A 27,625-nucleotide genomic window follows, 5' to 3' on the forward strand; every position below is an offset into this window, starting at 1 on the left:
GCAATGGTTGTTGGACCCCTATTACCTAGAAAGAGTAAAGACAGCATATTAGGAAACTGATAAGCTCCTTGCCATGGGCATTACCCAAGTTTCTTAAGTAATGACAGGGTTATAACCAATGGCCAGCTGAAAACTTGGCTTCTTTGGGGGTACACCAGATCCACCCATTACCATGCCGCCAGCCTCTACTTGCATTGTATATGGAGTCTGTCAGTTCTCCATCTTTCAAACACTAGTCCACTGCCAGAGTTCATGCTCCACAATATGAAATGCAGATGTCTTCAAAATATTTATGAGAACTTGCCCCAACAATCCAGATTATCCTTCCCCAATAAAATTTTAAACAATGATAACAAATCTGATTGTCACATGGGTCCTTTACATGTAAGTTCTTATTACACAGAATTTTTTTTCCAGTTCTGTCTTCCATACATAACCAGAAAAACAAAACTCAGGGCTATTCTTTGGATACCCACCAGAACAACCAAGAGATGCAAAATAGTCTGCTGACTAATAATTTAAAGGAGGAGTTAAAAGGTTCAAACTGAATCAACCCACTTTGATTGCAGAGCTTAACCACCATGAATTCCATAGCAATCTGGGTTCTAAAACAAGGCTTCAAACAAGGCTGAAAAGGTAAAAATTGTCCCAATTATCAGCTTCCCCAAAAGTCAAAGTCATCCCCATCTGTCCTAAAATTCCGCCAATGTCCAAATCATATATACAACAAAAATACATGCAAAGCTGATTGTCACATATGACATTCCACAAGCTGGCTGCATGCCCTCCTATACTGCAGTGTCCATGTCATAGGGATTTTGTCATGTTTCAAGTAATCCTATGAGCAAAAGGGAAAAGTTTATGCTTGATGTAAAAAAAGCAGATTACTTTGCATCCATAAGACAATGTAAGGGCAGATATAGCCAAAACTCTGTATACTGAAATACCTTGCCAACATCACACATTCTCAAAATTCAGCAAATTAAAAAAAAATGTGAACAGCAAAGTTAATAAAATACATAACATAAAAAAGCAGAGCTATTAGTGCAATGTGACATACCTAAGAGTACCGTCTTTGGAAAGAATGGAAAGAAGACGCTCTCTTGAATCTTCTTCCAGTGTGTCTATAGAACAACATATAAAACTACTTGCGGTTTCTGGAGTCTTGTATATAACATCAAATGGTAAGGAAGGGAAGTCAACCTAAAAAATGAAAAAGCAACTCTAAGCAAACTATAAAATGGATTCTCCAAGTGCTAGTTCAAATTCAATATGCAAATACCAGCAGAGATATTAGTGTATCAAGGAGATATCACAGATAACGCACATATACTGGCGGGGGGGGGGCAATTTTTCCTCTGAGATGCAGACTTTTATGAACAATAATTCTACTTTGTGAGCTACTGGCATTAAAGTTGTGAGGTACTACATAAATTATTATGCTCTGGGGTCATCCTTTCTAAGCTAAGACAAAATGTGTGAGCTGGAGGTTAAAAATCTGTGAGCTAGCTTACGCTAACTCAGCTTAGAGGGAACACTGCTGGAGGGATATGTAGCAATTAAGTTTTATATACATTACTTCCCTTTAACAATTTCTGATGCTATGTAAACAAAATAAGAACGAATGAGCAGATTTCTGTAGCTCCATTCTGTTCAGGGTTCAGCCCTCCATTCCTAAGATCCAAATCTGAAGAACTTCCATCAGAGTTTGATGGAGTAAGAATTGTCTATCCTTGTTTCCTCCCACTTTTAACCTACTTTTTCTCCAGTGACTGAAGAAATAATGGACACAGAAGACACACAGAGGAAAAATTACGTCCTTACATTTAGTGACCTTGGGAAATATACTTCCATTCTCCCAACATTACAGGAATGGTGACAGCACAGATGCCAAGGTCTCTAAATTGCAAGATCGCACTAATGTGCTCCTATGGCATTCAGAGAACATTTCCAGGTGGTGACTGAACTCCTTCAAGTGCACCATGCAATATGAAGAGTTCAGTTACCTTAAAGAGGAGTTTCACCATCAGGCAGTTCTGGGTTTCAGTCAGCAATTCTGTCTCTTGGGTAAGAATTAAAACCTTTAAATGCTATAGAACATTTGTGCAATCGTACAATATAATCAAGACTTAGAGACTTGAGGAAATTATCTCCCTTGGTTTCCTTAAGAGTCCCTGAAGTTTTAGAAGCAGTTACCAAGACTGCTCTGAGTATACCATCCTCTGAACCCTTTTTCTTTGATATCTACTTCCACCCCAATGATTCCACCCCAATAATTATGAAATTATGAATGGATACTGATTCATCAGGGAACATAACCTCATCCATAGGAACAAGCCTCAACTATTGTCACAAGGCACCTATAAGGATCCTGCAAACGAATGCCCAATCAGCCTTCTCTCACTTTGGGGTAAATTATATGCTAAGCATTTACTCCAAAAACAGGAAACTTGGATGAAGACTACCATTTTAGGCCCTAAACAGGTATATTTCAGAAAGAGGAATTTGACCCTGCACTATGCCCATGTTCTTGCCCAGTTGGCCATAAAAGATGAAAAAGTGGGGAAAGCCTGGCTGAATTAGAACCTTCCTGCTACTCTAGTTCTCCGCTTGTATTCTGAAACAGTAGTGCCCACACATACTACTCAGAAGTTTACTATCTTATCTCCATCTCTTACTATTCCACTGATGTGCAGACCTGGCCTCTTCTATTAACTTTCAAATATTATAACACTTCTATACAAGCATGTATTTCATAAAAATATGGTGCACTCATAACAATCCAAACAGATTTACAAGTGTAACATGCATGGCCCTGTTCATAAACAAAACAAAATGCTTAAATCCCTCAAACAAAATATGTAACACACAAAAGCCTTACATCTAAATTTCAGTCAAGCAACCCCAAATTACTTCACAATTATCAAGAAACAAGGATAGAAGCTTTTGCCCCTAGCAAATCCCCCAGATTACATACATATGCAATGGCTAAAGGAGAAAGGGGGAAAATGTAAGTTCCCATACTGATTTGCAAATTGTTCCAAGGAAAAAATATATGGCACTTCATTCCTATGTGTGAACATACACATGTCACTGGAAAAGTGACTATTTATCAGCGCTTTCAGAATTCCAGAGAATATGTAAGTTATCAAAGCAAAGTAAGGAGGAATATTCCTACCTGCAATACTATTCTTTCCATCAGATTTCCTTTTTTAAGGGTAATCCCAGCCATATTTGTGGAAGTTGTCCAAAGATATAAAAGTTTAGTTCCACAAGTCAACATTCTAAAAGCACCAAACAAAGAACAATTATATATGTATTAGCAGTAAAGTCTGTTGTAGGAAGAAATACAATGGGCGCTTGAAAAATATTGGGTGTGTGTGATGAATGTGTAGGTGGCAGGAAGGAAGAAAGACAGACAAATAGAAGAAAAAGAAAGAGACACAAAGAAAGAGTGGGAGAAAGATAGGAAAAAAGGAAAAAGGAAGAAAGGAGTGCAAGAAAGAAAAATGAAAGGAAGGTAGACAGAACGAAATAAAAAGACAGAATGACAGATACAGAGGAAGAATGAGAGAAAGAACAGAAGGAAGAGGTAAAAAAGGGGAGAAAAGAGAAACAAAAATTAAAAGGAAGATAGAATGATAAAAGACAGAAAGTCAGAGAAAGAATGACAAGAAGGAAAGGAGAGTTATGGGAAAGCTGAGAAGAAAGGAGTGAAAGAAAGGAAAATGACAGGAAGACAGACAGGCAGGCAGCCATTAGAAGTCTCCCTTTCACCCCCTCTCACTTGCAGGCGGGTGGGGGGGGGAGCAAAAGGGAGCCTTCCAATAGCTCCATGCCTCTTAAAGCAAGCAGCTGACAGGTGGACTTGCTCTGCTGATAGCTTTAAGAGGCAGGGAGCCATTGCAAGCCTCCCTTTCGTTCCCTCCTACTTGCAGGCAGCAGGAAAGTGAACGGGAGTTCATTCCATCTCATGGAGCCACAGGACACCGTGTGGTCACCATTGCATCTTAGGGGCCCATAGGACAGAAAGGACTCCATTCTATGCTATCAGCCCATAGAATGGAGTTCATTGTACCTTATGAGCCCATAGGACAGAATGCAGTCCATTCCATCCTATGGACTCATAGGGTGCAATGGAGTCCATTCTTTCCAATGGGCTCATAGTATAGAATAGACTCCAATCTGTCCAATGGGCCCATAGGACAGAATGGAGTCCATTCTATCATGAGCCCACATAGCCACATTCTATTATTTTATCATGAGCCCACATAGCCTAATTTGAATACAAAGAGTGAAGAGTATTTGCAGGTAGAAAGGGGGCTTGATACCTTGTATAGTGTCAGTCTGTTTATCTGCTGCAGTTGAACTGGCCCCTCCCTGCTGTGAACGAACATTCCTTTTGTGTCAGTTGAAGAGAAGTTAACTGCTACTGTTTGTCTCATGAATATGTCTCTTACAGTTTACTGTTTGCTTTGTGACAGCATTGTTTGTGTGTGTGTCGGAGGGGGGGGGAATGGACTGTCTGACTTCCTACAATGGACCCTGAGGAGAGACAGTGAACTTTTTCACACAGCCTATGTATTCCGGTATGGAAGCTGGTCAGTTACTGAACAGTAACGGGTTTCTGCTGGCATTTCAGACAGACCCGACTCAGTAACTGGCTGCTACCAGAATACTCTCACCTTTTCACACAGTCCCACGGCTGTCCTGGTAGTGAGGCATGCCTGAGTCGTTACTCAATCCCACCCAAACCCACACAATCTCTGGGTTTTTTTTGGGGGGGGGGAACGTCGGGCTAAGATCGCTATAGCGCTATATCATAGCAGCACCACCATAGGATGCCTGGGCTCCATTGAGATGCCAGAGATCACCACCGCTGTAACTTGGTAACAGGTGCCCCATTGGATACACAGTTCAAGTGGGAGATCAGGGCACCAGGAGTTGGTCTGTCACCTGATGCTATCACTTGCATGCCAACACGGGAGTCAGGGGAATGTGATTGGTTTGTAGGTTTCTCTGAGGCACATTTTTTTTTGGGGGGGGGAGGGCTGTTGCCACCTGGAGACGGGTTGCCCATAGGGCAGCAGGTTTCAGCGGGAGAACAGACCAACAGTGATTGGTGAGACAGATGTTGCTAACCTAGCCTGATGTGCACCCATCCATGCCCACAGGCTATTGGCTGGAAAGTGACTTGTGCCAAGCTGCAGCAGGTATAAATGTCAGGGGGGAAGCCACAGATTTCTGTGGGTTGTAGTTGGTGAGCGGATTGTCTGGTTTAATAGGTTGGTGAGTGGTTTGTCAGGAATTGTGAGGAGGATGAGTGGGTCAAGAGGTGTAGTTTGGAGTGAGGAGATTCTGGATCTCCTAGCAGTATGGGGAGATGATGAAATCCAAAAAGTCTCAATACTGTTGTGATGGAAACCATGGCTATTACAATAGAACTAACAGAACAATAGCCTTCCACACAAACCATAGGTCTCACCAATCACTGTTGGTCTGTTCTTCCACTGAAACCTGCTGCCCTATGGGCAACCCGTCTCCAGATAGCAACAGCCCCCCCCCCAAAAAAAATGTGCCTCAGAGAAACCTACAAACCAATCACATTCCCCTGACTCCCGTGTTGGCATGCAAGTGATAGCAACAGGTGACAGACCAATGCCTGGTGCCCTGATCTCCCGCTTGAACTGTGTATCCAATGGGACACCTGTTACCAAGTTTCAGTGGCGGTGATCTCTGGCATCTCAATGGAGCCTAGCCATCTCTATGGTGGTACTGTTGTGATACGTCACTATAGCAATCTTTGCCTGACGTTCCAAAAAAGAAAAAGCCGGAGATCACGCGCCAGCAGGCGAAAACGGCTGGCGCTGGTGGAAGCGAGATAAAAGCAGAACAGTGTGAAATGGCTCGCTTCAATCACGGAACCCTACCGGGAAAAAAAACATGTGTCTGAAAACTCCCATCCCTGTCTCGGATTACTGCAAGGCGGCACAATACCGACTCCCTTCCGGTTTCCACCGGTAAGTGTGAAAAGGGCCAGTAGTGATCGGTAAGCCCCCAGGAGAACCTGTCAGCAGAGAACTGTCTCCCTCAGAGGTTCAGTGGCCATCTGGTGGGGTTCTCGCCTGACGGGGCCAGCGGTGGGCGGGGGAGAGCAGAATCAGCCAATGGAACACCAGAGACAGAATGTGAGCCAATCCTGCATAGCCCACATCCAACCAATGAAAATCCTCAGATTTGCCACCATGGTAGGCTTTTATTATCTAAAAGATACTTTATTCCAATGTAAAAAAAAAAAAAAAGATTCAAAATTATCTGTCAGGTACAAAGCGATGGCAGTCTGCATATAAAATAATCAGATGTAGAGCAAATATAAGCAATTGTTGCTATATTCAACATTTAAAAATCTGTCATGTAACATCATGCAAAGTTTCAGTTCAGACACTTCAGCAACAGAAGACATATATCCTTTCCCTCCCCCACACATAAGATAAAGTATAACGTCAGTGCTCCATGCAGAGATCCATGCACACAAAAACATGATTATAACATCAGCCTCCACCACTTTTTTGCACTTAACTAAGCATTTAAAAGACTGTAACTTCTTAGAATTCTAATACACTTGCTCAAGGCTGAGTGTACGGTTGCCAGAACAGTAGCAACAACCATTCTTTTAGCCTTGAGAGCTGAAGAAAGAGGCACATGAAGACTTGATGGGATAGAAAATAATTTATGATCGTACCTTCTTCTGCAGACCCTCACTTCCTTTTTCTTCCCCTTCTTTTCCTCCCTGCCTTCTTTCTTATTCCTATTCTCTCCTCTCTAATCACCTACCCTTACAACAATGTTTGTTTCCTCTTCTAGTTGTCCTTGCCCCACCCACTCTCCCCTTCACCAGTCGCCCTCCTTCCTCAATCTACATTCCTTATACTTCATATTCTTCCCCTTGTCTTCTTCCATCTACTAATTTGCCTCCCTTCTTGGGTGCCATTTTAGATTGCTATAGCAACCCAAAACTATGCAGGAAAATTCCACCATGTGAAATCACTGTTCCATTTTTTTGAGCATTTAATCCTCATTTTGTTTTTTTAAAAAAATTCAGATTAGTATGCAGAACTGGGGAATTCCCAAGTTTGCCAAAACACCTAGCTTTGCTCTGGATGACCCCACATGGCCATTGATTGGAATTAGATATCTGATAGCATTAGTTATCTTTACAGTACAATTCAATCAACGGAACTCTGTGTATTCAAACAAGTCACTAATAAAACAACAGCAGGACATCAAACCACTCTGATACTCAGGACAACAGCTGACCAATAGGATATTCCCAAGACACCAAGCACCATTATTTTGGCAAAGGGAAAAGTGTACTGGGAAATTTCAGGACTAGGTTCTAAAAGTAGCTTGATAAGGGCTTAGTTATCAATAGCTGTAAATTCAGCGGATTAGGCTTCTAAAATCTTAATTACTTGAGTAATCTCTCTAAAGGTCCTAAAGGAAGTTTTAATTAGGACCCCAAATTATCTCAATTTCAAAACAATTATATCAGTTATAGGTAACTTACACTGTGGGTGGATCACAATGTAATTTTTCTCGGTAAGAAATACTTCTTGAATATGCATGTGTATGCAAAGTGCTGTCAAACTGCAGCCTACTTCTGGCAACCCTATAGGGCTTCCAAGGTAAGAGGCATTTAGAGGTGGCTTGCCATTACCTGCCTTTGTGTAATGACCATGGAATTCCTTGGTGGTCGCCCATCTAAATTCTAACCAGGCTAACTGTACTTAGCTTTTGAGATCTGAAGAGATAAGGCAAGTCTGGGCCATACAGAATTATATTGATCACAATTATAAGTGACAGGAATCTAGCATCCCTGTTGCCAAATGCACATGTATTTTCCTTTCTAATTTAGCTGGTTCTTTGATTCCTCCATATAGTCTCATTTGCAGAGAATAACTGCTAAGATAAAGTATTGACATTCTACACAATTTTGCCAAGAAAGACATCTTTATACTTACCGTTTAAAGTCAAAGAGAGGTAAGGAAACTTGACCCAACATCTCTGGGCCTTTTCTTTGTTTATTTGTATCAGGTGAACTACCACCATTTTGATTTAATATTCCAAAGAGTGTAATGCATAAGATAGATTCTAATGGCAACTGAGATATCTGTATAGGAAAAATTATCCTGTAAAATAAGAATACTGTTTTGTTAGAGATGACTACTTTGTTGAAGTATTTTTCAAAAACTGTTTTATAGTGCTACTTTTTTAATGCCAACAAAAGGTATAGGGCTGTTCTATCACAACCTCTCAAACCATACCTCACAAGAAGTATATTGCTGGGAAACCTAATTTTTTAAAACATGAAAGCTGCCTCAAATAAGGTCAATTTTAATATGCAAAAGTCTTATTTGTATAGGGGATTGTTTACATGAGCAACAAACAAGTATCTTTTTTGCCCTGTGCAAATGTGTCATATGTGACCGAGACAGGATTTTCTATTCCCTACATGAAAGCAATTGTTGTATAGGAGACATCAGTTTTTCATTATTTGTATATCAGCCAGAATTAGGAGTAGACAAGTACACAGAGGGAGAAAACTATTGCTATCTTCTCTTCAGTGGTGCCCCCACTTTCCTACTTCCTCTCACTAGCATGGGCTGGAACAGCAGATGGGGAAGGAAGCACCACTGCTTGCTCTCTTTATCAACTATATGGGAGCAGGAGCTTCGAGAAATGAAGAAAAAACAACAGCAGAAGGGCTTCCCCCACCTCTTGGCCACCACATGTCTGTCTTCTTTCCTAGTTGGCAGCTATGGAATGGAGAAAGCTGCTCTTGTTCCAGCCACTGCTATAGCTATGTTGCCCAGTAGTGTTTTTTTCTGCCTGGCAGCAGTGATGACACCAAATCCATCTTCTGTATTTTGCTTTTCCTGCTGCCATTCTTGTTTGTCTGGTTTGTTTCCACTCTATTGACCTCCTTTGCTCCCATCCCTGCAGATGCACTGAGATCAGCCTTCTGTCCCAAGATCTGCTTCCTATTGTATGCTTTAATTTTGATATATATATATATATATATATATATATTGTAATATCCTCAATTTTAAAAAACTTGTCTGCAAAGCTGGAGCTGTCATGACTCGGGAGGGGTGTGTGTGTTACCAATTGCTGCCATTGCTCTGGGTTAAGGGGCCCCTTAAGAAGGCCAGGAGTATCCTCCCAAGCCCTTCAGGCTTCCTTTAGCTTAGGCCAAATAATAGGCGTGAGGACCAGGCAGAGTGAACAACAGAACAAAAGGTTTATTTAACAGGAGATCAGTTCAGAATAATAAAGTGATCATTTCAGTACTTATCAACCTTTTCTTATGTTTGGGCTTAGCTCACCCCATGTGGAGGCCTAAATCTTTTTGACGGGCTACTGAAGAGATGAGCATTGTAGTATCTATAAAGGCCTATAAGTTCTATCCTAGAAAGGGGGTCTAAGTAGGCAGGTGATCATGAGGAGGTCCCAGAGAGGAAGGAAAGTTTCCAGGGGACACCTCAGTGCATCATAATTATGCAATTCTTAAGAAAAAAATTCTTGAAGTTATAAAGTCACTTACAATTCATCCCATTTAATCAAATAGAAAAAATTCTTGTACGTGCCAACTTTTTTGGAGTGCACAGGTTTGAACAGATCTCTTCCATTGTGGGTCAAAGAGCAAACCAAATAGTATTTTTCATAACTGGAAAGAGACATAGTGTTATGAATCAAAACACTGTGAGATATACTCATTTGGAGACTGGGGGGGGGTGTACATTTTAGTTTAATGAGCTACTCACGTTGAGACCCAGCCACTGAGAATTCCATGAGCAGCAAATATTGTGAACTGGAGGTGCTCTGTGGTGGTCCATGCATCTTTAGTGCTTCTATCATTCTTTGGAGTGCATGCAGGAGTGCCGCATGAGTTCAAGTAGAGTTGAAGAAGGGCATAGACTGCTGAGGTCAGCTGATCTATGCTTGTTTGCAGAGGGTTTGCTGGTTGTGATGAAGCTAGATTGTAAGGGGGTTTTTTTAGGACATATTAACTAATGGAAGTATTAAAGACAAAAGATTAAAATATACTCTTACCAACTGCATCCTTGCTAGTGTCATCAGAAGATGGCAAAGACACCTGCACAAAATGACATGAAAAAATGTAAACATTTTTATAATTGAAAAGCCTTTGGCAAATTATAGTATAAATACATGAAACATTCACAAGCATTTACCTATTTAGCCAACTGTCCTATCAAATATGAATAGTATCATACACATACTTGATTAAAATAATGGAACGTCACTTTATGTCTGGAGAATTCAACCAGAAATTCCTTTTTCCCAACTGCTATGTTATGGGCCCTTCCTATTATCCCAGTTTCACTGTGAAAGGCCAGCAGGGGGCAAGGGACTAGCAGGCTCTTTTCGCCTTAACTGGATAAAGCAGTTTAAAGGATGGGACTGTAGTAATAGATCAAAGCTGCCTTCTCCAAAAGAAATACTTCAGTCTTCTGAGGAAGAACTTTCCTTCATATTCAGTGTGTTTCTTTTGAAAAGTAACAGAAGTATGTGACTCACTATCAAATTGCCAGCACTTGGTTTCCCCCCCTGCAGCTGGAATGTTTGCTATGAACACAACAAAACACAATGTGACTGAACTAATTACCTCAGGGCTTTTACTCCTTGGAAGATTAACTGCTCTTCTTAACTTCTTTACAGATGTTGTAATTGCAGGTGTCTCTACCCCATCCAATGTATAGCAAATTTTTTTAACAGCCTTAATGATCTGCTCTACTGCTTTAAGTTGATTCTGACAAGAGAAGCACAGGATCAGAAATTAACTTTAAAAATAAATTTTAGTGCTGGATCAATAGTCTTCAAGCAACATTTATGAACACAAACAAGTTTTTAGTACCAAATAATGGCTAGAACAGCCTAGTTCACAGAAACCAAGGAGGCATTTACCCAAGAATAACAGGTTTGCAGGATGCAGCCAGTTGCTCTGGCGGCCTGCCACTGGAGGAGCAGAGGGATCAGACTCTTCTTCAGGATGTCCAGGTCCCATTAATAGTTATAACATAACATAAATGTTTGGATGTCAGCACAGACCAGACTGTTTCTGGGTCTCTTCTTCAGCAGTTCCTTGAAGTGTCCCCACAACCCCTCCAATTGGGACAATAGCTGTAGAGATACTATATACTTACCAGATACTACATGCCTACCAGAAGAATTGGAAGAGGGTTATATTGTATATTTGTATAGTTGTTTCCAATGGCCAGCAGTGTGTCACACAGCAATACTCATAGTCCAAACTGATTGCTAGAAGCCACTGTGCAGGCACAGGAAGAAGAGGCGGGTTTTATACCTTGCTTTTCTCTACCCTAAGGAGTCTCAAAGCAGCTTACAATCACCTTCCCTTCCTTTCCCCACAACAGGTGCCTTGTGAGGTAGATGGGGCTGAGAGAGATCTGAGAGAGCTGTGACTGGCCAAAGGTCACCCAGAAGGGTTCATGTGGAGGAGTGGGAAATCAAACTCACTTCTCCAAATTAGATTACGCTGGTCTTAACCACTACACCATGCTGGCTCCTTGCTCTTAAGATGCTTGGAAGAGGAGGGGACTAAGGGAATGTGCTTTGCATATTTTATTCTAACATGCAACTCAACACATTTTGTGCAGCGTCAAAAATGGTGTGTACTATGAAATAATTTTCTGTGTAGTTAGGAAAACAGGACTTAATAGGGAGCTATGTTGTTTCTTTAAAAGAAAGATAAGAAAAAGATAGGGCAGAAAATAAAAATGAATGCTGTTTCATTTTAATCATAATCTGCAATGAAATACATTATGAGACTACTCAGTTTATCAACTTATAATGAACTTTATTTGAAAAGTTTATATAGGTATATAGCAGGATAAGACAAACTAAGAAAATAAGACAATAGGATCCTGCCACATTACCTCCCTCACATTAAAACTGAGGATATCTACATACTTCCTGTTCTCCTCAGCCTCTGAAAGTCAGTACTTCCTGCTCAGCAGAAATTAGCCTTGGCAGCACTGTTAGCTCTATCTTTCTCAGAAGGCAGACTGGCAAAGCACAAACCAGGACCCAAACTCTATTTCTAGTCCTTTGTGTAGACTCTTTCTCCACCCCTTATATTTTTTTATGTTCAGCAGCTGTTGCATAGAATAGGTCCCTATTGTCTCAAATTACAATTCCCAGGAGTTGAGGCTTTATTCCAGTTTGCAAGTTTTTTACTGTTTTATTTTAAATTAACTCTGCCCCAACATAATTTCAGACAGGGTTGTCAATAATACTTGAAATCATTTCCAAATAATAGGGGGGGGGGGTGAGCATCCCCTTTCACATTCTTCTTCTAAAGGGAGCTTCTTTTTTATTGCCCCCCCCGTGTTTTCCTCTTCTTTCTTATATTCTCAACCTTTCCAGTTCTTCCTTCTCTATTATTACCTTTGTTTCTGCCCATCTTTCCCTATTCTGTAGAGCCAATTTGGTGTAGTGGTTGTGTGTGGTCTCTTATCTGGGAGAACTGGGTTTGATTTCCCACTTTTTTGCATGCAGCTGCTGATTCTCTCAGAGCTGTTCTTGAAAGAGCAGTTCTCTCTCAGCCCCACCTACTTCACAGGGTGTCTGCTGTGCAGAGAGGAAGGGAAAGGAGACTGTAAACTGCTCTGAGACTCTGAGTGAAGGGCGGGGTATAAATCCAGTCTCTCCATCTTTGTTTTAATTTTCCCTTCCCTCTTCTCTATTATCTTCTGGTTACAAAAGGCTGAGGCAGTGCACTGACTACTTGTGCAGTACTGCAAAAAAGCTCAGCATAAATCCTGATGCTTTAGATTGGTATAAATCATTCTTTAAGGACAGGAATCAGAGAGTTGCGGTCAGAGAGCAGCTGCCATCAGTGTGGGACTTGACTTGAGGTGATCCACAAAGATAAGTCTTATCCCACAGGTTATTCAATCTCATCAGTGGTACTAGGGTGCAGCTTACCTCATTTTTAAGTAGCATGTCAGCTTGATTATGGTAAGCTTCTAACAGCTCTTCAAGAGAGTGGCTGAAAGAAGTAAAGTGGACACATTTATACAAGTAAAATATAGTGACTTTCTTCCTAGTAGGAATTAATTTGATTACCAAGTTACATATATGACAATGCTCACCTTGGAATACTCTCCCTGAAAAGCTTTTCTACATGGTAGAGATGCTTTGTTAAATCAACAGGTGTCTCATCATCTTCCTGATTTTAAAAAAAAAGTTTTTAGAATAAATTATCAATATTTTACCTTGTAATTAAACGTGCAATAGTATTGTCAATGAACAGCTTTTGTGATTAGTTAAGTCTGAAAATGAAAGTTTTGCCATGCTTTCTTTCAGATATATGAGCATTCAACACTTAAGGCTTACTGTTGATATTGCGCACAGAACCAATTTCCATTGAATCTCTTAGAATGAACTTGTGTAGTAAGGAGCAATTTTGAATGCACAGCTATCAATTATGTATTAAACCCACTTTCAATTTAGTCATTTTGACCCATGAGTGATGTCTTAGCCCCAGCTTCATCACAGAGCCAATTCCAACTTTACAAACTTCAGGAACATATACATGGACTTTCTCTATTATTTCACTTCAGCTGCCTGTTTTGATGAATGCTGTTTTGAAAGGGCCTTAATGTGGACAGCAAATATAGCCCAATAGAAGTTAAGCATTGTTGGCCCTGGTTAGTACATGTATGGAGAATACCAATGAAGTACAAGGTTGCTATGCAGGGCAGGCAATGGCAAATCACAGCTGTTCATCTCTGGACTTGAAAGCTATATACTGTTGCCACAAGTTGGCCTAGACTAGATAAGGCTTTCTACCACTGCTATTTGAAGAGGCTCCTGATTTTGTCAAAGAGGCTCAGCAAGCTGCAACTTTTCTCTGAGAGTGCCTAATTGGATCATTTAATGTGTTTATACTTTTTTAAATGCAAAGGTTGTTCCCAGCATATTTAAGGATAAAATCAATACAATTATAAAAACTAACAACAACTGTTTAAATATATTTTATTGAGTTTAAATGGGAAAGGGGAAGGGGAGAGAAAAGGAAATCGGGGGTCGCATTCCATCACAGTTTATATAGTTCCACCAGATCAACATATACTAATAGTTTCCAATCATATTTTGCCTGCACTCTAAGTACCTTATATAGTCTAATGCCTTGTATTCAGATACATTTCACATATATCATTACATGGAAAACAATTAACAAAGGGAACAACAATGTCTTGAACTCTGACTGGAAATATTACACAATCTGTAGTTCAAATCACTGGCAACAAATAAATAAGATTGCCAACTGGCCAATTTTCCACTGACAAGACTGGTACTTTACCCTTCTGGCCAGCAGCCAGAAGAGGATGGTTGGTGGTTTTACAAGTGGAGAGAATGGGAGGTGTTAGTTATACTGGTCAGTGTTTAAGATAAAGGAATTTGCTGAGCTTGGCCTGTAAGATGCTTTCTGTCAGCTTTTACTTTCACTTTCTGCTTATGAGCTTGTCAGCTGATTCAGTTTTTAGCTGCCTTTCTGCTTCCCTTGTACCCCCTTCCCGTATCTGTTCAGCTGGGTGGGTGGGGTAGAAAGCACACACATGAGCACAAAGCACCACTATAAGTAGCACCCTGTTTTGACCCTGCTTTTGTACTACTTGGCAGGTTCTTTTTAAAATCCAAAATCAGACTTGCTACTGCAATAAGCATTCCGGAACCCAGTGGTGAGGGAACTTTGGTGATGTTCAGTTTGATAAAATGCATATTTACTCACACATTAAGCACAGCTGGGTTCAACTGAGCTAACAGGTAAGTGTGCACAGGACTGCAGCCTAGCCCAACATTGTTTGCTCTGACTGGAAGTAGATTCCTTTCAACTATGGATTATTCCATGCCAAACCAATGATGTATTTACATTACATTACATTTACCCTGGAAATGCCCGGGTCTGAATTAAAGAACCATCTGCAAAAACAGAATGTGTTTTACCACTAACTTCCCCACACTTTAATCTCAAAGAATGTGTCTAGTAATTTATGTCGTGTTCCAGCAGCTCCTGCCATCAAAAACAATTTTGTGTTTAGGGTGCCACAAACCTCTTTATCAGAATAACAGGTCTGCCCTCTTCCCTTTTATAGGCATTTCATTAAAAACAAGTAAAAAACTGAAAGGCAAAACAATTCAAAAGGTACAAAAGTATTTTTTTTCCCCCTGAGGGATAGTTGTATCAGTCTACTGCAGGGGTCCCCAACCTTTTTGAGCCTGTGGGTACCTTTGGAATTCTAACACAAGGTGGAGGAAGCAACCACTAAATGGCTGTCATGGGAGCTGAAGCCAACCATATAATGGCTACCACAAGAGAAGTCACACAGAAAGGAACCCCAAGCGCAAGGGACAAGAGGAGTAATTAAAAAAAACCCACTGGGAAAGAGAAAGAATAAAATCAATACTGTAGTGGTTATTGCTACTGAAATAACTAATTATTATTTATTTATTTGGTAGATTTATATTCCACCCTTTCCCAAGCGGGCTCAGGGCGGATTACATCCAATAAAACCAGCAAACTATTTTAATCTGAACAGCCAATTAGATTTCAATGGCCAATCAGAAGCCTGGCTGGGCACCCCAACTACTTTCTCATATACTTAGTATGGAATAGCTGTAAACCTTAGATGAAGACTGGTGCATTCAACTCTACCCCTTCATCCTGCCCCATGGTACAAGGTCTCATAATTTAGACCCCAATGACCCTGCCCCTAGGTGAGCAGGCCATAACTATCCTTGTGGGGAAGAGGTCTACTTTTGCCAGATCGTCCAAGAGCAGGAAACCCAAACAAATATATTTTAGTCCTACTCTTATACTGACATAGAAGATTACGATGATGTTTAATCCTCATTTGCTATCCTCAGATAAAACATATTTACACCATTTCAAGACATAAATACAACAAAATATATATGCTGCCTTAATAGTATTCATGAACTCAATAAACAATACTAATGTTTTGCATGTGTAATTACTTTGTACTTACTGTTCGTGCAAGATCTCTGCATATTAGACTTCGGGTTAAGAGCTGCAATTTAATCTCTGTGTCCCACTTTCGACAGTTCTGAATGTATTCATGGCTACCTATACTGTGTTTACTGTTAAAGAAATAAATACTGAGGTGATGTATCTTTTTAAAAACTAGCAATGGACTTCTACAATTTTGGCCTGCAAACTACATAAAACTTCTCAATAATCAATAAACTGAAGTCTCAACACGGTGCCATGTGTGGATACTTAGAATGGGACCATGAACAGACAAGGCAGAACTCAGGTTTGCAGAAAAATCTGAAATTGTAATAAATTATTAAATAAAATGGGAGTTAACCCCCCACCCATAGTAAGTACCTGTTCCTTTATGAAAAGAGATTTCAGTGGCCATTGTGGGAGCTTCTAGGGAATCACAACAGTATTGCCAGCCTTCAAGCCTTAGTTTCAGTCAATAAAAAGAGGCAGCAGGGAACCTTTTCAGGGCTGTTTTGGCCTTTGAGAGAAGACTCATGAGGGCCAGCCCTGCCAGTAAATACCAGGCAACTTACATAACTCACCCAGAACTGGCAGAGGCTTGAAATGGGGGCTGAGAGTGCGGACAGTTCTGTTCCACAAGCAGAGCTCCACATGGTATTTTGGATCCAGCTTCAACGTTTTGATAACTACTGTATAAATCGGAATAGCCCAAACTATCTCTCTAGAAAGAAGCCAGAATGGACAATATACCCTATTTTTTCTGAAAGGAAAACTGGGTTTCCCCCCATCACAAGTACCATCAAGAAAAAAGAAAAGGGGAGGACTGTTCATTAATTCATGTACCAGTTACAGTTACATACAGTAACTTTAAAAAAAAAGTGTGTAATTTTTTTAGGGGATTATTTTACATTCAGCCCTATTTTACATTCTGTCCTAAAAAATCTTCATCCACCCCTCTAACTGAATGTAAGTCATGTTTGTTTAGCCAACAAAAAGGTGATAAGATGTCTGACAATTTCTAATTTAATTCATAAGAAATAGTAATATGTATGCATCGACAATAGCACATATGTCAGAATGGCCAAGTTTAAACACTGAGATTTAGAAAATATTTGCCGACAAATTACCTTTTTTCACAAAAACTAGGAATGAAGTCAATTTACATGTTCCCTTTTATAAATGCAGCATTAAGTTTTTCAGAAGTCATTCTCTAAGCACAGTTAAATATCAATAGGGAAATTATCCTTACTTCTGCAAAACTTCTTCTGCTCCACAAACTTTCAGTATGTAACTGGCAATGTCTACGTCATTCAAGTCATCATGTACCCAACAAAGTGCTTGCATTATTATAAGCTCAACTGGAGAACTTGCTGTTTAAAAGGGAAAAAGTAACAGATGACAATAGGAACTAAAGACAGTTGCTGTTCAATTCAGTGCTAATTACTGATCGTTCTTCAGTTTATTGTTGGGTCTGGAGTGAGTGTTAATAAGTATATCTTTTTGTTCTGCTTTGTCACATAAGAAGGGCATGTCTTTTCATAAAGTAAATTTGTTGGTCAAACATAATGAAAATACTATCCTGTTTCTTTTTGAAGATCTGGAGGGGGGGGGAGAGCTAAAAGTAGGATGTGATGGCCAGTATATGTTCAGAGGGCCACCATCTTTCCCATGTCTACTCTAAAATATATGCTATTCCAGAAAAAAGTGTAGGCAAGAAAAGTGTTCTCAAGCTTCTCTATAAGAGAACTGCAACAATTAAACTTCCAGTTAGAAGGGCAATACATTTTATTATACATTATTCTTATTAACTTTATGAAAACAACTCTTGAAATAATTTGAATAGCAAGTATTATTCTAGATAAGCATTTAGATAATTACAAATGAAGGGTCCATGAAACTAGGAGGGGGGAAATCCCCCCCCCGCATTGGCTTGCCTTCATTACGGCTTCCCCAGCTGCCTTCTTTAAACTTTCCTACCATTTTCTAACTGGCCAGACTGCAGGAAGAGGCACTGGAGCTTGGGGGAAAGCAAAGAATTCTCCTTGCACCCCCTTCCCCCATCCTTTTGCACCAATCGTTGCAGTCTCGTCAATTAGAAATATAGGAATTTTTCAAAGACAGTGGAGACAGTAACGACATAGGCATGCAAGTGGGCAAAGAGGCTCCTTCTCACACCTCCTGCCCTGTAGTTGCCATCTCATCTACCCTTTTAAAACTTTCCTACTAGTTTCTAACTAGCCAGACTAAGTGGAGAAGCACTGCTAGAGCTTTGGGGGAGGGGAAGCAAAGAATCCTCCTTCTTCCCGTGCTTCCATTGCTGCTTCTCCCTGAAAACTCCCGTTAGAAATGGGAGGAAGGGGAGAAAGTTTTAAAAGGACAGCTGAGATAACACCTACAGAGTTGGGAGTGAGAAGGAGTCTCCACTTGCACAGCTCTATAATCAGTGGCTCAGCTGTCCTTTTAAAACTTTTCCTTTGGTTTCTGACCTGACTGCATAGAGGAGTGCTGGAGACAGGTTACTGGAAGTATCCCCTACCCCTGCACTGCTTCTCCCTGCAGTCTAGCAGATTAGAAGCCAGTGGGATAGTTTTAAAGACAACTGAGCCCAAGATCAGAGAAAAATCTTTCTTCTCTTCATGTGGGCTCAGTCAGCAGATAGAAGTATCTGCAGATGAGCTCCAATGGGGCTGTTAGATAAATAGACTGGAGATTTGTGCTAGGAAAGATTCTCTCAAGTCAATTTTATTGAGAATCTCTCCTTGCTAGTAGACACCTCTCTCATAAGAAAATGCAGATTGCTCCCAAAGGCTGATACGCTACTGCAGAGATCTCTGAGATCTTACATTTTCTGATGGGAAGGGAATCCACCATCTTAGCTAGAAAATATGTTTTTGTGCTAATAAATACAAAACAATGTTGTGCTAATAAATATAAATACAAATAGCACGCTTTTGTGCTAATAAATACAAAACATATAAACATGACTAGACTGTCAAATGAAATGGCTTTTTGAAAGTAGCAAATTTGAAACAAGTTAAATCAACAACTGCATTTGTTCCCTAATGATTTAATCCAGTTAACATTGCTAAATAACAAACTTTTATTACATTTATAAGCAAAAAAACCTTCCACAATAATGACTACTCTCATGTGTTTCAAGTTTGTCATTACAGAATTGTAAACTTAATTTCTGATCTCCTGAAACGTGTAAAAAATTAGAATACATACCATCACATGTAAATGTTACTGGCTGTTGGAAGCCTTCAATTTCTATTGAAATTTTGATGCTAGAATTCTCTCCACTGATGTTTCTTTGCAACAAAACTGGACTCAAGACATAGCCTGAGTTTGTATCATAAACGGTATAAGGAAACTTGGTCCTCAGCCTGTAAGCAATATGAAAAACATCGCTTCAATTGTAAGAAATTAAATCAGCAAAAACAAATAAGCCCATTAGGCTTCAATTCTACTTATTTGGAATTTCCTTTCAAATAGATAGGGATTATTTTGAGCAAATAATCAGACAGCAAAATAATCAGATCCCTAATTTAGCTTTTCTGAGAAGTGTTTTACATGCTTCTTCTCTAACCTACCAGGTTGATCCTTGACCATCTATATAAACCTACTGGCCAAAATATTTTTTGAATCTCATACAACGTATTATACAAATAACAGCATCCTCTACATTAAATCTTCAAAGCAACATAAAATATGGGTTGTTGTAGACTTTCCAGGCAGTGTGGCCGTGGTCTTGGCATTGTGAGACCTGACATTTCGCCAGCAACTATGACTGGCATCCTCAGAGGTGTAACCCAGAAAACTGGCATTTTCTCTGGGTCAAATTGAGAAGACGCTGGTAGGCAGGTAATTTATATCTACTCAGGCTGGTGGGGTAGGGCTGAGTCATCATCTTGTGGGTGCTTCCTGGGCTGTGACATGCTAATGGAGGAGCTTACCTGAGGGGGTTCTTTTGTACATGGATTGGGTACTGAAATTCTCATCTTGTCTGTAGTGCTGCTGTAAACTGTAGGGCATTTTGTGTTTTTCAGGACTGGAAGCCATGCCCTATTCATTTTTAAACTTTCTTCCTTCCTGTTGAAATTGTTTGTGTTTATGGATTTCAATGGCTTCCCTGTGTAATCTAACATGGTAATTGGTTGTGTTGTTTAGCATTACAGTGTCCTGGAATAAGATACTGCGCCCTACTTGAGTTAGGCTATGTTCAGCCACTGCTGATTTTTCAGGTTGGCCAAGTCTGCAGTGTCTTTCATGTTCTTTTATTCTTGTCTGGATGCTGTATTGCGTGGTCCTGATGTAAACTTGTCCACAACTGCAGGGTATGTGGTATACGCCTGCAGACGTGAGGGGGTCTCTTCTGTCTTTTGCAGATCGTAGCATCTGATGTATTTTTCTGATGGGTCTGAACACTGTTGGTAGGTTCCTCATAAGTTTTCCCATCTGATCAGTGATTCCTTTGAAATATGGCAAAACACCAGTTTTCTGGGTTACACCTCTGAGGATGCCAGTCACAGTTGCTGGTGAAACAGCAGGTCTCATAATGCCAAGCCTATGGCTACACGGCCCGGAAAATCAACAACAACCAATGGACTCCAGCTGTGAAAGCCTTCAACAACATATTACAACATAAAATAGTAAACATATTTATTCATGCTTGTATAGTTTGTACTGTAATCCATTCATATAATTTGGGAATTGTTAATACATATATTGCAGAAACCTTTACCATCTGTCCTCCCTCTATTTAATAGAATTGTTACATTTTAAATATAAAGAATTGCCAACTATCACAGCCATATACATATTTAATAACATTCAGGAACCAGTCCTTAATGCAATTGTTCCATACTTAAATCAATGGAACAAGTAAAAAAGTTAAAAGGCAGAATGAGCCTCTTGCTTCCTGTAGCAATGCAAGTCAAATAATAAAAATATCCAAGTTTTATTATGTGATTTAATGAAACCAATGTAGATGTTTACTTTCTTTTAAAGACACATATTATGATAGAGATCATGTCACTTGTGAGTGACAGCTGGCACTGAAGTAATGCTTACTTTGCAACTGTATCACAAAATGCAGCTTGTTCTTGATTTTGCTCTTCAATGTTTTTGAAAAGGTTATTTCCTGTTGGTAGATTAGTGGTCCCACTGTCAGCCTGAAATGTAGGTATAAAGAAGTCAAGCAATGACTGTGTATATAGCTGTTAGTATATATTATTTGACAGTCATGAATTGACAGTAAAATCATATTGAGTATCCATATTAAATTACTGATTTAGTAATATTTTCTGTCACATTGGACAACTAACCAATCCATAGTTATTGAAAGTAATGTCAAGTGGATTTCTCCCTCCCAAATCTGAGTGAACTGGAAAGAAAGGGATATACTCTGCAATCCCCACTAAAGAAGTTAAACACACAATATTCAAGGTTATGATTTCCCCAGTTTTCTTGTTTTTACGTTTCTAAAAATTAAAATTTAACAGCATTCTTGTGGAATTAGGAACTAGTATGCAGTAGCAGATTTCAAGAGTCTGTGGAATACTTTCATTCACATTATCAAAATATTTTAATGAAGCAGAGAAATAACGAGGTTCGCACACATTACTGGTATGAAAAGAGGTTTACTTTTGGTACCAAGAGCAGAACTTAGTCAGCCATGGGCCCCCCAAAATGACTAAGTTAAAATCATTTTACATACAGACCATTTTATTCACACAGACACCCAACAGCACAAGCACACAGGCTTATCTGATTCAATATTCCCCACCCCTTTGTAACTCTTTCTCGTACTTTTCCATTCCTCCTGTCTCCAGGAGAGCCAGTTTGGTGTAGTGGTTAAGTGTGCGGACTCTTATCTGGGAGAACCGGGTTTGATTCCCCACTCCTCCACTTGCACCTGCTGGAATGGCCTTGGGTCAGCCATAGCTCTGGCAGAAGTTGTCCTTGAAAGGGCAGCTGCTGTGAGAGCCCTTTCCAGCCCCTCCCACCTCACAAGGTGTTTGTTGTGGGGGAAGAAGGTAAAGGAGATTGTGAGCCGCTCTGAGACTCTTCGGAGTGGAGGGCGGGATATAAATCCAATATCATCATCATCATCCATGCTTTATCAGCTCCAGCAAGAAGCTTCTCTGAGGCCCCTTTGTTATCTAATACACATCCAGAGGCCTCAATGAGGTCACTGTTTCTTTTTCTAATATAAAACATTGAATTCACACCCACTTGGGGCTGTCTGTGCTTCTAACAAAGGGTTGCATCAGACATCCTAGTTCTGAAGGCAGAAGCATGCTTTTATTCATTATCATAGGGGTATTCATTAATTATTCAGGGATGTCCCTTCATTAACATTTATACAGCTGCTACTAAAGCTGCAAAATTCCCTAGTCCATCTCTAGAAAAAAATCTGAAGAAAAACTCATAAAAGATATTATGAAAAATGCTAAAATAGATGTTGTTTTAACTCCATAGTCCTTGCCACCTATGCCACTTTTCAGCATTTTAATCATACTTTCCCCCCAATTTAAACCACATTTGTATCATATGCCACAGTGGGAAACATTCCATTTAGGAGTGCCAAAGTATATGCCAAACAGTAGCTTGTATTTCGGTGAATCTCTTCTACTCAACAGCAAACAGTAAAATAATGGAAGAAATTCACCCAATACCACTTTTCCCATATGAACAAGTGAGTAAAACAGGACCAAAACTTGTTTATCTTAATTTGGATTCAAAGACTCCCAATAGAAAGGGGCATTTGAAAAGTTTCTCCTCCTCCCACCCATACCCCATAACAGACTACTCTATAATTGACACAGAGGTCATTTTGGATCTAACTCATAGAATACAGTGTTTCTTCCTAATTATTACTAAGGAAGCTCCTCTTTATGTGGGAGATAGATGAAAAAATACTTTCAAATCTGAATTGAAATACTACAATACTCTAAGTGAGATCTCTTCTGCTGGGTTAATTTCCATAATGAAATATTATATTGTTGTAGTTTTATAGGAAAAAGGAAAGCATTATCATGGTACTTCCAAGGAAAGTTGTGAAGATGTATTTTTTTTTTAGCAACCTGATTAGTGCCTTTTTAATCAGTGCAGTACAATTACAGGAAGGTAAAAGAGTATTGTTACCATGTTAATATGAATTTGTCACCAAGAAGGTATGTACTAGAAGTCATGCAGCTTTTCTACGACATAACATTTAAACATTACCTGGCATCAACACACATTAAATTGCAAGATTAACTAATGAAAAGACTGTTTATCTTTGAACAAAATGTGTACAAACCTACAAAATACAAGGTTTAGTGTAAGTATTCAGTTTGGTACAATTTGAGGAAGATTTTGGAAATATCCTAAGCGTTCTTTTTTGTGTTTGCCTTGGAATAACAAAACATTTATGACATCTATGCCTTGAAATGACAAAAATACTGATGCTGCACAACAATACAAGGAGTATGGGATAAAAAATATCTACATCAAGAGTCTGACCAGTGTTAACAGCCCAGCCCTTTGAAAGCCTGCAGTCTTCAGAAGTCCATTCAGGAAACTTCCCATCATCCAGCTTGAGAGGGTAGGGGTACTGTTTCTGACATGATGTTGGGAAACTGATAGACACCATTTCCTAGACACTGTTGAATGAGAGCCTTGTACTTCAGTACAGTGACATGACAAATATTTAAAATAGTTAAATAGTTCAGTGCTAGAAGTCCTTGTGTGTTGATGTATTGGTGCCTATTTATAAAGGAACAAATGAGGGCCCAGCAACACACTTCCTCTTCTTCCATCCCATTAGCCACCTACCTTTATTTGCTCCTCTGTCTTCAGCTTTCTCCTGCTCCCCTTGGAGCCTCTACCTAGGAAAGTATGGTGCAGTTGCACATGGCCAGTTGCTCGAAGTGTGTGTGTGTTTGCTTCCTTTAGTCCTTCCCACCCACCCATCAAATTTTAATATTGCATGGTGTTTGCTGCTGGGCCAAGAAGAGCAAGTGGGCCTTCCTCATCTTCCCCTGTATCACTTTCCCTCCTCCTGGCAACCTGCATATTTCACTTTCTCTGATTCCCTCCTTTCCACCCACCTACCCACCTTTGATCTGCTTCCCACTTCAATTATATTTTTTATTATTATTTGATATTAATTGACTTCATTTATACTCCTCTCTCCCCAACAAGTTCTCAAAGCAGTTTATATCATTCTTCTCTCCTCCATTGCATTGTCACAATGAAGTAATTGTTTTTCTCCATCCACACAGCCAGTCATACATCTCCTGGCCTTAATTTGCATGTAAATCAAAAGAGAAGTGCAAGTGACCACCTTTTTCCTAAGCTCCCCTTTTCTGCTTGGTTTCACCCACTTGCTGAAAATGTTTTGTGCGTACCAGGAAAGTGCTGGGGACCCTTGATCTATCCACTCATATAAAATTTCTTTGGATTTATGCTGATGTTTTACTTTAATGTTTTTCTCTATTTCATATCTAGAAAGTCTGACAGTAGTATTTTAAAAGAACAGTTAAATATTTAATTTTAATATTTTCTTTGATTTTAATATTTAATTTGTACCCCACATTCTCTATTTTAGGCAGTTTTTAGCAATAAGATCTTCAAGGAAGTTTGCCTGGGTATCATCCAGGTGTCTTGTCTCAGCTATGACTGTCTGACAGTATCAGTGGCCTGACCTGAACGGCCTACCCTACCCTGATCTCACCAGATTTTGCAAGCTAAGCAAGAGCAGCCTTGGCTAGTGCTTGCGAAGGAAATTCTGTGTTGCTACACAGAAGCAGGCAATGGCAAATCTCTCTACAGGGGTCATCATAAGATAGGTGCAACTTGATAGCACTTTACGCACTCGCATACCAATGATAAATTTTAAGTAGAACAAAAAGAAAACACATTTTTGTCCATTGTACAAGTTCTTACAGTCAGTGATAAATTTCAGTTTCAAAATAAATTTCGGAATAAATTTTACCTGTGATGACTGGCCCTGCACCTTAGCAAGCTGAGCAGTTCGAATGTTCAAAGACCGACTTCTTGTAACTGTAGCCCCAGAAGTAGACTTCCCACTAACTCTTCTTTCAAGGCGGCATTTTCCTGTGGATTTCTCCTGCTGCAGGACAGCATCCCAAGGATCTTCAACAACTATATTGCAGGTCACCTTTCCAGAATCTTCTTCAGCGTACAAAATATCCACATTGTCTACTTTTGGTTTACTTAAAGGATCCAAATCCAACCAATCAAATTTACTAATATCATTGGCATTTTCAGAAGTTGGCAAACTAATTGTAGATTTTGTGTCAGTTATTTCTAAATCTGTGCTTGTCCTCCCAGTTTTTAGAAATTCAGAAGTGCTTGCTATCTTATCAAATACTTTTGCCATTTCAGGTGTAAGAGCAGGATGATATCCAGGCAAACTTCCTTGAAGATGGAAAGTTGTGGCAGCTGGCAATGGGTATGAAATATATCTCTCTGGAAGACCAAGATAAACAGGCTTTGTAGACTGGTAAGTGGACATACCTGGATGGAAGCCATTCTGAAAGATACCAACTTGTTTACTGTAAGAAGGTGCAGAGTAAATTGAAGGTACAGTGCAAGCTGAAGGCCCAGGCAACCCAGTTGTCCACTGAACAGCAGAGCTAGCATAAAATTGTGACGAGAATGATGGACTCATAATAGGAGCTGGTGGCATTGTGGGTGGCTTGCTGGCTTCAAAGCTGTCCTCCAGCAGCAGTTTCTCTAGCTCAGCATGGGTAATTTTCTCTAGGTCAATAGTGTTCAACTTGTCACCCACTGTCTTCTTGGCATCAGATTCTGGAAACACCATTAGATCATAGTCCTGTTTTCTGCGGGATTGTACATTTGGCCAGGAGCTGCTTAAAGTATCAATGCTTTGCCTATTACAGGCCACCACTTTCTCTTTTTGCATCTTAGCCAGAGCCTCTGCTTCCATTTGCAAAGCTTCTTCTTTGTCCACTTCTTTTGCCCTAGCTGTGCCCAAAGATGGTGATGAACTTTGTTTGAATTCATTGCTGTTAGCTATCTGGGCCATACCGTGAAAGCAAATGTCCATTAAGAGACTCCGATACTTTTCCAAAAATCTTTAAGTCGGAGAATGTTCAAATGCAAATTCAGCAGCACTGGAGGGAGAAAAGAAAAACTCATGTTAAAATACACTCCCTTGATCAAATAGAGAAGTATCTACCATTAATTTATAAATTTATAAATCTCATGCCTGAATAACTACTTCCAATATACTTATTTCAATTATACTTTGCTTTTCTCATGGAGAATCAAGTACTGTGGCTCAACATACCAGTGCTGCATGCAACATCTACTGCTTACCTTGTTTCTCACACTAGTTATATGCAAATTAATATATCCAAAAATAATTTCTGTGCCATCAAAAATGGTTCATCTTTGAGAGGGCTCCCAAGAAGAACAGCACATGAAATCTATTCAGAGTGAGGCACCAGAACTGCTGGAATATCCTGGGAAACCAGGGGCTGCAAAATGCAGGCATTCCCAGTTCACTGTTAATCCAGCTAGAAAGCCTCAGTACCCAGTCACACAGAACTAATCTTACTTGCCAGATAGGATGCTTTATTCACACTCTCATGGGCAAATGGTCAGTGCTAAGACCTCAGCTTATATCAGTGCTAGTGCAACCCAGCTTCATTCTATTACTATTACCAGAGCTAGACAGAATAGATGACCACAATGGGAGAGACAGAAAAGGAAGTGCACCTGTTAAACCAGCATCATCAATATTCCTTCTTCTCAGTCCTGACAATCATACAAAGCAATGGGCTCTGTACACATGGCTGTATCCTGATACAATAATTACTTATTTATCTATTGCTCAGAAGTCTTCTTATTGAAGTTAATTAATGCTAAAGGATTCTTCTTTCTTTAGAGCAGCTTTATTGCAACAAAATTTAATTTCATCTTCTTGACATTCGAGGAATGCAAACATTCACCAGTCATGTTCATACTATTTATCTAGTACAACCAAGCATATTTGTTAAGAGTGTTATTCCACTTTCCCCCTCCCAAAATCAAGTAAATGAGATAGGGACAACTGAATTCTCAAAGCAACAGAGACCGCAAGTAAAATTATCCAGGTTCCTAAATCCAATCCTTAGTGCAAACTACCAGACACAATATTGTGAATCACTGTAATAATCAAGGCAGGATGCTCACAATTTGTTCACATAAGATTAAAGCACCTTGAAAAGATTCCAAGCAACAAGTCTGCTATTTTTATTGGCAAATAGTATATTTTGCTGTTATAAATCGTCTTTCCTCTAGTCTTCATTTGTTCCCTTTAAACTTCCAGATGCTGAATTTTGCACCACTCAGTATATTAGCAGCTGTGAATACACATTATTGCTACCTGACCCTATCTACAAGCAACCTTCCTGCTGTTATTTATTAAGCTAAAAGTAAAGGTAGCTTTAATCTCAGCTATATCCCCTCTCCAAATAGATACCTAAGAATATGATTTCAACACGCCTGCCAAGTGTCATAAAATTAGGG

At 39.7% G+C, this 27,625-nt stretch overlaps 1 protein-coding gene across 1 annotated transcript in view; it reads right to left on the bottom strand.

Moving 5' to 3' along the window:
* PIK3C2A (phosphatidylinositol-4-phosphate 3-kinase catalytic subunit type 2 alpha) overlaps nucleotides 1-27,625 on the bottom strand; it is an 82,116-nt gene that overhangs the window by 41,277 nt on the left and 13,214 nt on the right. The window contains exons 2-15 of the mRNA XM_060263156.1: nucleotides 25,062-26,226; nucleotides 21,152-21,252; nucleotides 19,307-19,464; nucleotides 17,328-17,448; nucleotides 16,098-16,209; nucleotides 13,197-13,273; nucleotides 13,030-13,093; nucleotides 10,688-10,831; nucleotides 10,114-10,156; nucleotides 9,825-10,035; nucleotides 9,605-9,727; nucleotides 8,022-8,189; nucleotides 3,179-3,284; nucleotides 1,061-1,203 (exon numbers count right to left, since the gene is read on the bottom strand). Of these exons, the coding sequence (XP_060119139.1) occupies nucleotides 1,061-1,203; nucleotides 3,179-3,284; nucleotides 8,022-8,189; nucleotides 9,605-9,727; nucleotides 9,825-10,035; nucleotides 10,114-10,156; nucleotides 10,688-10,831; nucleotides 13,030-13,093; nucleotides 13,197-13,273; nucleotides 16,098-16,209; nucleotides 17,328-17,448; nucleotides 19,307-19,464; nucleotides 21,152-21,252; nucleotides 25,062-26,159 (2,669 nt within the window). The 5' untranslated portion in view covers nucleotides 26,160-26,226. The remainder of the gene's footprint in view (nucleotides 1-1,060; nucleotides 1,204-3,178; nucleotides 3,285-8,021; nucleotides 8,190-9,604; nucleotides 9,728-9,824; nucleotides 10,036-10,113; nucleotides 10,157-10,687; nucleotides 10,832-13,029; nucleotides 13,094-13,196; nucleotides 13,274-16,097; nucleotides 16,210-17,327; nucleotides 17,449-19,306; nucleotides 19,465-21,151; nucleotides 21,253-25,061; nucleotides 26,227-27,625) is intronic.

Source organism: Heteronotia binoei, chromosome 21 (assembly GCF_032191835.1).
Source record: "Heteronotia binoei isolate CCM8104 ecotype False Entrance Well chromosome 21, APGP_CSIRO_Hbin_v1, whole genome shotgun sequence".
Lineage (NCBI taxonomy): Eukaryota > Metazoa > Chordata > Lepidosauria > Squamata > Gekkonidae > Heteronotia > Heteronotia binoei.